This window comes from Odontesthes bonariensis, chromosome 13 (assembly GCF_027942865.1).
Source record: "Odontesthes bonariensis isolate fOdoBon6 chromosome 13, fOdoBon6.hap1, whole genome shotgun sequence".
Classification (NCBI taxonomy): Eukaryota; Metazoa; Chordata; class Actinopteri; order Atheriniformes; family Atherinopsidae; genus Odontesthes; species Odontesthes bonariensis.
The window spans coordinates 31,291,950-31,305,811 of record NC_134518.1 but is presented as its reverse complement, the minus strand read 5'-3'; the positions used below and the strand labels follow the sequence as shown (position 1 = coordinate 31,305,811).

The window sequence follows — 13,862 nt, the reverse complement described above, 5'->3', positions numbered from 1 at the left end:
TCGAGCTTGTTATGGCTCCTGCAAAGCCCTCGTAATGCTTTTTATTCCAATGAAGTATTTTTAGAATGCAACAAGAAGCTCTGTCAGAGGAAATGGAAGTTCACATGAGTCACTGTAACTGACACCTCTTACATACAATATGCTATAGAAAAGGAAAATGTTGCCTACAGCTCAAAGGTTCAAGAAGGCCAGCTCTGTCCTGGGATGCCCCCTCGACTCAGTGGTGGTGGGAGAGAGGAGGATGATAGCGAAGCTGTCCATGATGGAGAATGACTCCCACCCCACACAGGAGACTGTGACAGCTCTGGTGGGCTACTTCAGCAACAGACTGCTTCACCCGAAGTGTGTGAAGGAGCGCTACGGCAGGTCCTTCCTTCCTGCAGCCGTCAGACTTTACAACCAGCAGTGCTCCCAGTAGAACCCACACTCACCAAGACTGAACAGTTTAACACTTTAATGTGCAATAATATGTCAAGCAGATATATTCCCAACTGTGCAATTGTGTAAGTTAAAACACTGCATATATACTTATGTATATATGTCCTATATTGTTCATTGTTTATACTGTTATTTTAATTTCTTTACTCATTTTGGTATTTTTTTATCTATTGCTGCTGCTGTAACAGAAACATTTCCCCACTGTGGGACGAATAAAGCTATTTGTATTCCTATTTGTGCTTTACTTTCAACTAAGCCGTTATTGTTTTCGAGGTAGCTCTTGATTTTTCCAAGTAGAAATCACTTTTATTGAACAGTTTCTTTAAAAAATGTAAATGTAATGAAAATGTAAATGTATTTTATTTATACAGCCCTTTACAGACAATCCTTATGGTGTACCAAAGTGCTTTACAACAGGTAATAAATAAAGAGAAGAATAAGTAAAAACAAATAAAAACAATAAAAGAACAGTGAAAGCAATAAAATACAACAAAATCAAATAAGATAAAAGTGTCATCATACTACTGGGTATTAATCCTAAATAAGTAGGTTTTTAGCCTAGATTTGAAGAGGCCCAGGTCAGAAATAAGACGCAGCTGGACGGGGAGCTTATTCCAGAGCCTGGGGGCAGCGACGGAAAAGGCTCGCTCACCCCAGGGTTTGTATTCTGACCTGGGCACTTCCAGCAAAAATTGATTTGTTGACCTGAGCTCTACCAGGATTGCGATTATAGTGCTTGTAAAAAATGATATTGCTATTTATAGTGATTATAAAAAATAATCAGCAAAAACTGCTCAACAAAACTGCATCTTGTGTTAATTCATGCAAAGCTCCAACGAAAGAGACTCAGTAATTTTCAACGATCATGTTTGAGAGGAAATGTGAACAACAATGTTTCCTGAATTCATATGACTGAATTTCCACGAGTTTGGTGTTTATTCAAAAGGCTAAGAGCTAATTAGACTTGACCAAAAACATTTACTCTGTCTGGAGGCATTTCTGCTTCATCAACTATTCCCATTATGACACAGAGAGTTATAAAACCCTTACGGAGGTAGCGTCAGTGCTCAGTGTGAACAGCGGAAGCCAACTTCAAGACTCTTCAAGAGGCGTAAATAAATATCATTAAGACTAAGAACACCAAGAACAAACAGGAGAAATCTTCTGTCACAGACAAAGTATTTAGTGAGGTCACAGGTATGGCAGCGCTGGGCTCGGAGTGACAGAGCTCTCGCAGGGCCTGCGTGAGAACGAGCCCTGATCTCTGGAAATAGTTCATATTTATTTCATCTCGCAGAGGTTGGACTTACACGTGACCGAGTATAATCAGCCATTTACCAGAGACGAGGACAGGCCGACCACTGTCCATGTCTTTGTTTTTGGAATGTGTCGAGCAAAGTGTGCGAGTGTTGTTTTGGGCATTTATCTAATGCAACAGACCCAATCTGACAAGATAGAGAAATTTCATCTGTTCCTGTCATACGAGCCAGTTCTAATGGGTTATGTAATCTTATAGTTCTAAACCATAACGTCCTGTTCAGTGAAAAACTACAGAATATGAGTACATGATGTCTTATAACACTGGCAAAATAAAACTCCTCTTATGCCTGATGAGATACATCTGTGTTTTTAGACTACAGAAACCTCTATCAGGCGAGTCTGACCTGGTCCTAAAAATAATCTAAAATTTGAATACATTTCTCAGAGAATAGTATTAATTCAGTGCAAAATACACATGGACAAGATTTTCTTACAATCTCTACAATGGATATGTCTCCCCCATGTGGTAGAAAAATAGGAAACATAGCATTCAAACAATCTTTGTATGAATTGACAACAAGAAACTCCATAAAACAAATACCTTTTATCGTAGGTTGTGAAAAAAAAAACAACAACTCAGAAAAGTGAGGTTTCCCAGGCTTGTAAAATCACAGGAGCATCAGGTTGTCCTCGTTTTTTTGGCCTACACCTGTGATGACCTCTGCATCCGTCTGTAAGACCAAGAAAACAAGATCTAAAGCTTTTCTCCACGCTTCCAACTTCACACTCAGATTGTCGTAGATCTTCACTGCAGGAGCTTCATCTGGTTTCATGGCTGAGGCAGCTGCAGGGGCATCTTTGTCACCCTCCAGGACAAGTTGTGGGAACTTTGCTGCAATGCCTCGATCTCCATTAAAGTTCTGCAGGTGTTGGCCAACAATGGTCCTTGCTTTGACTTTTGAGAACGCTCCAGTGTTAACCATCACAGTGGTTATGTAATCCATTAAACCATTTGCCATGAGCCGAAACACGACACTTCTGTAGAGGTCAGCTGCTGTTCCTGTCCCAGAATGCTGAACAGAGCCAGTGTCCTTCTCTCTGTGATCCTGTAAGTGATGAATACAAAGCATTTCTGTCCTTCCAGCACCGGGCAGGAGGGCTCCGTCCCTTAGTGCGTGGTGTAGTCGATAAGCACAGGCCCAGAACTGGTCCTCCAGTGCCTGCAGCTTGCCTTGTACGCAGCTTGTGAGAATCGCTGTGACCAACCCCACGTTCCCGTCAGTGGAAATTCTCACAGCTGTTGAAGACTTCCTTTCAAAGCTGCTGAGGTCCCTCCAGATTGCAACCTGCACCCCGGTGCCAACACAGTGCTTACTCAATTGTGTGGCGTAAGTCACAGGAACTACTCCAGTTGAACTGGCAAATGTCCTCAAAATAGAAGAGTTTACTTTTTCCACAACAAGTATGCGATGCTTACAACAGTGCTGAATCAAACTCTCACAGGCGTGACCAGTGGTCAGTATCAAGTTCACTTCCAGGTGCAAGAGGAGTTTCCCCACCTTGTCCAACCATTCATCCCCTTTGCTTAATCTTGCCAGATTTAACTGGTCACTCACACTTTGTACACCTGCTGGCGTTTTAAAGCCAAGATGGCGATAGGTATGTGATAAATCCCCATTAATAAGAGCAACCCTCAAGTGTTGTGCCTTTAAGTGATGAGCAACTGAAGCCTGCTCATCAGACAAAAGAACAATACAGCCTTGAACAACACAAGCATGCTGCTCCGGTAAGCCAGGAAGCACACAAGTAACCATTTTATTGATATCAAACACAGGATGGCACCCATCTTGTTGATTATCGTCTGACTGCAGTTGAATGGCTTCAACTACTAATTTCATTGCTTTATCACAACCGTGGCTCAATGTTTCAGCAATATGTGGAATGTCAGGAAGTCCAGGAGGACGAGGCTGCCGTGCTTGGGAGACAATTTCAGACTTGGTTTCACAAAAATGCCTGCTGAGTTTCACTTTTCTTTGTCCACTGACGTTGAGAGTCTTGCGATTTACTTTTGTCGTCTCCTGCAAGTCGCAGGAGACGTGAGGGGTGATGCACACACCAGGTGCTGCGGAGCATCCCTCCGATAGCGTCACAGGAAGATCCTGAATTGAAATTGAGGATTTCCTGCAAACATCTATGCAGATATCCATCCCCTCAGACATAGCTGAGATTATATGCGTGACTGAAATTCCTCTCTGGAGACAGTCGAGAGCGGCACGGCTCCACGCTCCAGCGAGAAACAGCAAGCACCCTGATCCTGTGTGATAAACCCTCTGCTGGGCTTGTACAGTCTCATAAACCAGCTGACCCACTGCACACGTAGGCTCCAGGTTCTCGATGATGCGAAAACACGAACAGGCAAGAGCCGACTCCCCACTCGTGTCATCTTGGATAAACTTGTACTTTTTATCGGGACCCAGGGAGGAATGTAACATACCTGCCAGAGCCGAGAGTTTCTGCAGTCCGACATGTTGCTGACTGTTTATTATTGCACTTTGCAGCATTACTTGAGCTGCCACAACTGTAAAAGATCAAGAATTTTTTTAAGTTTGTGCACTTTTATGTACAGATTCTATAACTATTCTCTGTTCAGATAGAAAAACTGATTACAATCATTTGAGTAAAATGTTAGTGATGGTTACAGTTACACAGGTCAATAACTAAGAATAGTCTTATTCTTGTAAGCTTTGAGGTAACAGTACTCAGCTTTCTTTCCTTCATTAGCTTATCATTATTAGTCCACTGACTCTTCAAGACATGAGACTAATACTTGTGTAAGCTTTGCACAAACATCTCACCCAGCCAATATCAGTGATGTTGACAGCCCTTCTACAGCTTAATATATTCACATTTTAAAAGTTAAACTAATGCCTAATGCTCATTATAGCTCGACAGTTCAGTAGCTATATCAAGCCAAAACAGTAAGTTGTGCAACAAGTTTTGTTTTATTTGATGCACCGAAGGGATTTCCTAAGCCAAAGGTTACTTTGGTCAACCGCAGCTTAAGCGTTCAATTTCGTAAAGATAATTATCGGTAAATTCACTGTAGAAGCGTAAGTACAAAATGAATAATTACCAGGTATATCTCAACAGAAGTGCATTGTATCTGCACTCTTTACAAGCAGCAGCTTGAAAGCTAACACGTGAATGTTAAAAAAATTAATTAACTTCTAAATTTAGCAAGTTTATAGACGAAACAGGAACATGCTGACAAGGCGCTATTACAGTAAAAACTAAATACCCACAAAGATTATAATGTTACCTTTAGTTATAGAATTTTTGTGTAGCCTGCTACCATATCCCAAACGTCTCAGCTCAAAATATTAAGTATTGCGCATGCGCCACATGTCCTTGTTGCTGGGCGACAAGAGACAGTGTCAACGATTGGTGGACACTGATACAACCCGCCCATATCACTTAGTGATTGGATAATATGCTTGAGTCGGGTTTCTTCGATGATTCTATTGGCTATCTACAATGTCATTTCACAGGGGGAAAAAAATACAACCGTTGCTATCCGTTTTGTTGACGTTGGATCATCAAACACAACATTGAAGGTTTTCTGACTGAATCATCTCTTCAAATGGTACAATAATATGAAAAAATGTTAAGTCTGAAACACACTAAGTGTAAGCTATGGAGAAAGATTTGGTGGCTTTTCTGTTAAAAGCCGTTGAGCGTTGCCTGAAAACTTTTTTCTTTAGACTCGTGGAGCTGCATCGAAGCTTTTGCTAGCTTAGCACGCTGGTAGCAGTTGCAAAGAACATCAAATATAACCTGAAGTTTTCTATTTGTACATACCAGTTAGCCTCAGAATTTATGGTTATGTTTTTTAACATCTTTATATTCTATAGGCTTCGAGTTACCGGAAACCTGGTGTCTCTGCGAGCCATAAGAAAAGAACAAGTTCCAAACTTGAACTGACCGAGGAGCAAAAGCAAGAAATTAAGGAGGCTTTTGATCTTTTTGACACAGATGGAACTGGAACAATAGACGTTAAGGAGCTAAAGGTTAGTTTTGTTTCATTTTACTGCACACAAATGAAATATCCCGGTGTTTTAACTGCCCCATACCTTCGTCACAGGTTGCCATGAGAGCTCTTGGCTTTGAACCAAAGAAAGAAGAAATCAAGAAGATGATTGCTGACATCGTGAAAGAAGGGTCTGGAACAATAGATTTCGGTGACTTTCTCAGTATAATGACACTAAAAATGGTGAGTGGATAAGAAAGAAAAAAAACAAAAACAACTTCCTGGTGGTTGAAGTTTGACTGTCAGTTCACATGAAAACAGAATTCCTGATTAAACCTATTTGTCAGCACACAATTCAAAACTGTATCATAAAACAACATGTCCCTCCCTGTCACCCAATAAAAAAAGCCACTAACTAATGTATAACAAAGACCAAAGCATTCAAACATACAGTTTACGAAACAATTGTAACAGCTAAATCAGTGTTGGATGTTTCCACATGAACAGTTGTGCTTTAAGATGTGACGATTGAACCCTAAATGTATTCATTTCAGTCTATAAATAGTTTATTGAAAAATGCCACAAAACATGACAGCTGAACACAGTGCAACACAAATTTGACAAGACTGAATATTGAGCGCATAGCAGAAAAGCTGTTATTATAAATAAAATACCCTTATTATTAACATACCCCTGTGATAGTCCTTGCTATTAATTCCAGTTTATCTCCGTGTTTCACAGCTTAAGTCTACTTGACACATCTGTTTTTCTGCACAGCCGTTTGACAAATTGAACTCTTATGACGGCATATTTGGTGTCTGCTCTCGGCAGATCATTTTGGGCAAAAATGATGAGTTTTAGTTAGTTTTGAATGGTCTCTAAAACAAAACCTAACCGGCTTTTCGTGTCTTTATTGATGTTAATAGAATGAAAAGGACCACAAGGAGGAAATAATAAAGGCTTTCCGGCTGTTTGATGATGACTGCACGGGGAAAATCTCTTTCAAAAATCTGAAGAGAGTTGCCAAGGAGCTGGGAGAAAACCTCACGGATGACGAGCTGCAGGTATTTTGGATTTTAATTCCAGTCATGGGGTTATCTATCACGATTAATGGCAAACATTCAGCTTTATGATTGATTTATCCAACAGGATCTGTTGTCTTGATACAAAACTGTAAGTTAGTTTTATGTAGTTTATACTCAGGTGTTTCTGCATCTTCTCCTAACAGTTAGCTATTGTAAGATGTTCTGTTCACTGGAAGTTGTTCAGAACTTAGAGAAGAAAAGGCAAAACAGTTTAGAGTTGATTTTAAAATTCTTCTTTTTTGTTTTTAAATGTCTTCATGGCCTTGGCCCACATTACTGTCTGATCTGCTTCAGCCGTACGCTCCTTCACGTTCTCTCAGGTCAGCAGATCAGTTATTGTTAGTCGTCCCTAAAACAAAGAGAAAACTTGGAGGGGACCGTGGCTTCTCAGTCACTGCCCCAAAACTGTGGAATGAATGACTTTAAGTCCTCTCTGAAAACAGGTTTTTTTCTCAGTGGCTTTTAAGTCAGTCTGAGGTGTTGACTTTTTATTGTTTTATTTTTATGGTTTTTGGCCAACTGTGTTGTTTTAAAGCGCTGTATAAATAAAGTTGGATTGGATAAGAAATGTAAATCAACTGGAGTCGTGCCAGTGTTGAAGCTCATTCCTTCATCAAAATCACACGATTCAGAAAAGCCTAACTCGCAGAGTGCCTTGAGACATAATGAGGACATATAATCATGTCATCAGTTAATTAAATGCCAAACTTTCCACAGACAGCTAATACGCCTCCTTTTCTTCCATTAATCTCCCAGTTTCTACTAATATTCTTTCGTGTGTTATCGAGGAAGCAGTTCATGTGAGACACGTCCCGTGTTGCTCATGACGACACGTGATTTTAGTTCTTCTGGTCTCTTACGTTCAGTTCATTTATAACTATTGCCTTTAATAATCACATTTGGTCTCTTATCCTTTCAGGAAATGATCGACGAGGCGGACCAAGACGGCGACGGGGAAGTCAATGAGCAAGAGTTCCTGCGGATAATGAAGAAGACCAATCTTTACTGAACGTGTGTTACGGTTCAAAACGTTTTTAAGATCCCCATCTCATCCCATCAAAACAGTAGCTTTTCTGGAATGTAGTTTTCTTTGTAAATAAATGTTTTAATATGCATTATCTTTGCACAGAATTTTTCTACAAGACAAATAAATCTATTTGGTTTTAACCGACTTGCTTCTTTTTATGTTTCCATTCGTCTTGAAACTCAGCTGTAAATATGTGGAAAAACTGTGTGAAAGAGAAAATGGTCCCATAAAGTCACGCTCCCCTTGAATTTTGCAGTGTTTTGTCGCTCTCTCGTTCAAGCTGTGCTTTCGAAACGCAGAAACAGAAAGATTGTGAATGTTTTTAAGCTCTCACACTATTTTGGTGCAGCACTTTCTGCAAACCGCAATATGCCAATAATGGTCAGACAGCCAGACAGACATGACTAAGTTGATGTTGACTAACCGGAATGATGTTACTGTAAACAGAAATGAAAAGTGTGCATCTGAAATGAGTAACTCAGTAAAAGTCACTCTCACTTCATGTTTTGAGTTACTAAACTGAGTACAATACAAGGCTGTCATACCCACTTATTTTGATCATCTTATAGGAAAGATGTCCCAGCTGATTAATTGTAACAAACAGCGGAAGTCTGGTTTTGTCCAAAACACCGAACCTTGTTAAAATAAACAGGATATGTAATGACGTGTTTTCCGAACCGACAGGCGCTCGCATTATTTTGAGGATGCTTGCAACTGATTGTGAAAGTCGTGATAACCTGTTCTAGACAGCGAGGGAAGCACAGGTGGAAAATATGAAAAAGTTTTTCTTCACAAGATTAGATATCCAGAAATATTTCACACGTAAAGTGTAGCTCAGACAGCTCTGTACAACTTCTCTTTGAACGCGAGTGATCAACAGATTTATCAGCACGGCTGCATCCACTCAGGCAACCATATTCACTTTGTCCCTTGTTGAATTGCCAGAATTTGGACTCTCGTCGTGTTCAGCTGTTAAGATGAAACTTGGAAATTGCGAGAGATGAGCGAAAACAAAAGGCCGGTATTTCAAAGGTACGGCTAAGGCAGAGCCCTGTGACTCAAATCCATCCACCTCCTCGCAGTTCAAAGTGCACGGCTCACCAGGTGGGAGCTGAAAACACAGTTCATTAATTAATCAAACGCCATCAACAATTCCTGACCTGAAACTTTCAGCAGGGCTGTGATATTTGTCAAATATTTACCGCCGTCTGGTTTCGTGTACAGCGACCCCAACAAACACCAAAAATAACACCCACAAGAAGCCCCACTTTGACAAGGTTGATTAGATTGTTACCGGATATAAATGAGGGTCATATATAGGGTAAATTAAGGCATTTCCCAACTAAGAAACACCAAAAACTGCCTTGAACTGCTCAGCTCCCGCTGCTCCGACAGGAAACCTACGTCTCATTAAAGGTGGGAAAATGTTGCTCGTCCCAGAAACCTCTGTTCTCGGCCTGCTCCACAACGTTTTAAGCAGAACACCAATCCCCCATTTTGCCAGCTGCTTTCAGTGTCACCCTGTTTATGTAGAGAGACCGAGGTGGCTCTTTCTGTGAAACTGTCCAAAGAGCAAATCTGTGTGAAAACAGCCTCTGTTGTTTTATTCTACAACTCGCTGCAATCTTAAAACAAGTTATTATGCCAAGACCAGTTAAGATCGTCTGATGTGGGCATGATGAGGGTACTTTACCTCCATGGAGCAACCTACTTTGGAAGAGTGGGTGTTGTTCAATCAGTGGATGTTTGACTTTTAGAACAAAACTTTCCAATTGGAGTTAGACGTTTGTGTAAAATGGCAGTTTCATGGCCTTTAACATCCTCAGGGCCCCTCGGCCGGGTGTTATTCCCCTTCTGTTGTGGTTTAACAGCACTCGCATCACACGGCCCGTTCAGTACTCCCACTGCTCCGCTGCCTCTTTTTCTCTTCCCACAAAATGATAAATTTCCAAAACAACTAAGCGCTGCAGGTCTGCTCGTTGCTGGTAAAAGGATGGTAGATTATTAACTCTTAAATGTCAAGAATGTCTCACAACTATGTGGGCAGCTTCTTTTCATAAGCCCCCTTTTGAATGAGAAGTTCAAGACAAACGAATAACCGTCATTGTGCCTTGAAGAAGCAAAGAATGACTGCAGCAGTGGTACGTCTTCTCTTTTAAATCTTTACCTGTGTATGTAAACATCTTATCTTTTAATCTTTAAGTATTATTGAGCAGCAATAATTTGTAAAAATCCCCTTTTGGTTGAGTACTGTAAAGTGTATTTCATGTTTACACCACTGCAGGTTATTCTAACCTCTCTTATCCAGGATCATCTATGGGGAAACTTTGGATGGTTTTCTTTTTTCTACGAGTTCCTGCCACATACCTGACTTATTCAAATGCCACTTAACCTGTTAAGGGAGTTTGGTTTCCACCCCTTAACCAATCACCTTTTAACTTTGGAGCAGATCAGGTGTGCGCAGCTGTGTTTAAAGAAAGCCTGTTAGCCAGTGCAACGGGATCCTCTCGTGTCACCTCTCAGGCTTTGGTGTGATAAGACCGATGTGGTGTTACATTAACCCAGAAGCTGCTCCCAAGCTAAAGACAATACGGATTTCTTTTGTTTCAAAAAGTGAAGTCTAATCTGTCTTATCAGTTAATTACTCATTGTGGTTCAACGTATTTGAGTATTTTGTTAGTTTAAGTCACTTCCGACAGCTCCCATAACTTAATGCTTGTTGTTGGCTTGTTGGGACACCAGCTCAGGAGGTAGAAGGGTCATATTTCAACAGGAAGATCACAGGTTTCATCCACAACTGAACCCCACGTCCCCCCAAAAGGTGTTCTTCAAGGTGCTTTGGCACATATCTTGTGTTCTTGGTTCGTCTGCACACTGTTGCGACGTGTAGACACTTTCAACTTGATACGCTACAGTTACAGAGAGGGGAAGGGGTTCGTGTTCGGTTGCATACCGACAGCACAACGGTGACAAATTTCCAGAAAATGCATGTTCAAGTGATCAGACTTAGTGACTCTGTAATGTCATCCTCGACACTCTTATTTAGATACAGAAAAACTGTGGGTGCGACCACGCATTGAGATGAGAATGAAATCAAATGTGTTTCTTCTTTTATTCAATGACTTTGATAAGTGATTGAACAATACCGGTCGTCAGTTTTGAACCTTTGCTGTGATCTAATGTAAATCAGCTACATATTGACGTCATACTTGGTATTAATTCGTAGGAAAGTGGAAAAGCGTTTTCACCGTTCAGTCATACACGTAGGAATGAAATATCACCTTTTTATTTCTATTTTAAACACGATTACGTGCACGCGGCAGTTTCAGTGGGTGATACAGTGTATTGAGCGCTACTATATTATTGGACAACTTAGGCTCATATTCTGCAGCATCCAGCTTCCAACACATCCTGTTGCTATTTTGTCATCTATTTATTTTCTAATAATTCACATAACATCCGCAGCGGCTGGCTTTTAACCTACAAAAGGTGGGTAAAACTTTGATTTGAGTGAGATTTCACAAAGAAAATCAAGCAATCATAAACAAAGCGGTGTCATCCCTTTTCTCATATGGGTGAAAAGGGCCAAAAGAGGCAGTCCCCCACCCACGCCCTCTTTGTGTTCTTCCTGTACACTTACGGTAATATCGAGCATTCTCGCTTTTCTCAGTCATAGAAAATCACAATAGTTTTTCTTTTTTTTTTTATGTCCTTCTGTCTGTAAATGGAAGTAGGATTTCACAAAGGATTTGACACTTCTGCACATTTAAAGAGTTTGTTCAAAAAGTAGAAAATCGCTTGCAAAATGCCGGGGCGTGCGCGCGTACGTGTGTGTGTGTGTGTGTGTGTGTGCATGTCTCACGCAAACCGGCGCCCACTCCCTCCGCAACATGGAAATGCAAAGTGTTGACAAAGGGGAGACCGCAGTGTAGGAAATCATACTACAACAAGTGGGAGTGAGAAGTAAACTAGATCATTAAAATGAAGTAAACAAATCTGCCTGACCTACAACTACTTAAATTACTCTAACAATGGCGACTTCATGTTCTCAACTTTCACTTGTGTCTCAACCGTTAGAAAAGAATAAGAGAAATAAGGAAAGTTTCTTTTCAATCACGCACACAGAAAACATTATTTAAAAATAAAAATAAATTAAAAAAATAAAATCACACAACATAACACTTTGGAGGGTTTTAGGCATTTTTTATTGGTCTCCAAAAGAAGACGAGAGAGAAAGTAAACAAACAGGAATCAAACAAGTCTTGTGTGATTACAGTATTACCAAATGACAACATCAAGTCGAAACAAAACACAAAATTCTGATACCGATGAGCAACAACTGTGGCTGAGGTCTGCGCCGAGGCTTCGTAATAACGAGATAGAGTCGAAGGGAAAAGTGAACAACAAAACACACTTTAAATTGCCTTGATAGAGGGAGGAAGAAATTAAACACAGCAGGAGTAACAGACACCAATAATGGTCTTTTGTTGCAATAAAAATAGCAACTCTGTGCCATTTTTCATCATTATATATAAAATATAATTCATATAATACGAATTAGATTGAAAGTCAAATGTTTAAAAGTTTATTTTCAGGATGTGTAACTGTGAATTCAGGCTGTCGAGTCCAAAACGTACCACTTACCAACCGTTCTTCTACGAGCAAATAGGAATCTGGAGGGAAAAACGCACACCCAAATCACATAAAAGACTCCTTTGACCTCCAAATAGAAAGACTTCAGTCGCCAGGTGATTAAAACGGCAAGTTTAAAGACACAGACGCAGAAATGTGCATACGCATTCTTTTACGTATGAATGGCTACGTATGGCTTTCTTTTAGAGCTCTTAATCATCACAAAGCTGCATGCACAGGCCTGATTTCAAGCCGTATTTTTAGCCGCAAATGTAGAACAGAAGAAAAAGGAAAAAGGAACAGAAGTGGCAGAGAGTAAGTTGGGAGCAGAAGACCCTGCACAGGTGCAAACAAACAAAAGGCAGAAAGATTGTCAAAAGTTCAGTGAAATACTCACTCTGCTCTTTAAGCAACATTAGCTAAATCTTCCAACAGCACGAGGCTCCTACGACTGTTACACATGGCCGTAGTTATTCATAGCACCCACAGTGAAATGAGTATATTAATGTCTATAAACTAATAATCACACTTCTTCCATTCATTCGATTGTATTTCACTGAATTTTGTTTAATTTCTTCTTAATTCTGTTGACTGTTTTGGTGGTTAAATGCAGTCTCTGTGTTCTGATCTTTATTGTCTGGTTTGATGGTTTTAAATCACCACCTCCGTCTCTTCTCATCTCTGAGGCATTTTGTGTCATCTGTTCCCTAAAAGCGTTTCATAAATAAATGGCACATTTTTCCTTTTACTTGTGGATCGTTATATATCTAGCGTTTTTCGAGCATATTCAAAACAACAAAATGATCGAATCGTTCAAGTGACCTTCCACCTTGCCCACAGTTTCCACTGTAGGGATAATATTTTGATCAAAATGTAGGAAAATGTGTCTTCTCTTAAACAATGTAGTTCTCTTAAACCCACAGACCTGCACTGTTTTAGCTGGAAGTCTCTAAATAACAGGAAATCACCCAACTGCCCCATAAACGTGCATCAGAAATACAAATGTCACATCGGTGCGTGTGGGAGAATCGTGTCATTAGGAGATTATGGTTTCTTTGTCAACAGCACGTTGTTGAGATAAAGTTTTATAGCCAGTTGAACCTCGACAGCAACACAGAACTCACAGCCATGTTTCAACTGACCAGACACACACAGCTTATTCAAACATAAAAACACACAAGTTCAACTTTTTAGCAGTTAGTAAGAGTCAAGGAACGCTCAAAAATCCCACTGGAACTTCCTCCAGAGTTTAGTTTCCATCTCAACTTCGTCAAATCATGCTTAACTGCAGTAAGAATGAAGGTTTGCACGGTGTGAGCATTTAAGTTTTCTACACGCCGGTTTGTGTAAGAGGAAATGTAACATACGTATGTAACTGAATACAGATGTGACA

At 40.3% G+C, this 13,862-nt stretch overlaps 2 protein-coding genes across 2 annotated transcripts; one reads left to right on the top strand and one right to left on the bottom strand.

The window, feature by feature from the left end:
- Window positions 1-818: 818 nt before the first annotated feature.
- Window positions 819-5,062, bottom strand: bbs12 (Bardet-Biedl syndrome 12). Its single transcript, XM_075480762.1, has 2 exons — window positions 5,018-5,062; window positions 819-4,276 (listed from the first exon to the last, which is right to left on the bottom strand). Exon 2 carries the CDS (start codon window positions 4,257-4,259, stop codon window positions 2,367-2,369), a length of 1,893 nt encoding a protein of 630 aa, XP_075336877.1. The 5' UTR covers window positions 4,260-4,276; window positions 5,018-5,062; the 3' UTR covers window positions 819-2,366.
- Window positions 5,063-5,249: 187 nt separating this feature from the next.
- Window positions 5,250-7,977, top strand: cetn4 (centrin 4). Its single transcript, XM_075480761.1, has 5 exons — window positions 5,250-5,341; window positions 5,610-5,765; window positions 5,840-5,968; window positions 6,652-6,789; window positions 7,730-7,977. The coding sequence occupies exons 1-5, from the start codon at window positions 5,339-5,341 to the stop codon at window positions 7,817-7,819; spliced, it is 516 nt and encodes a 171-aa protein (XP_075336876.1). The 5' UTR covers window positions 5,250-5,338; the 3' UTR covers window positions 7,820-7,977.
- The last annotated feature ends 5,885 nt before the right edge of the window (window positions 7,978-13,862 follow it).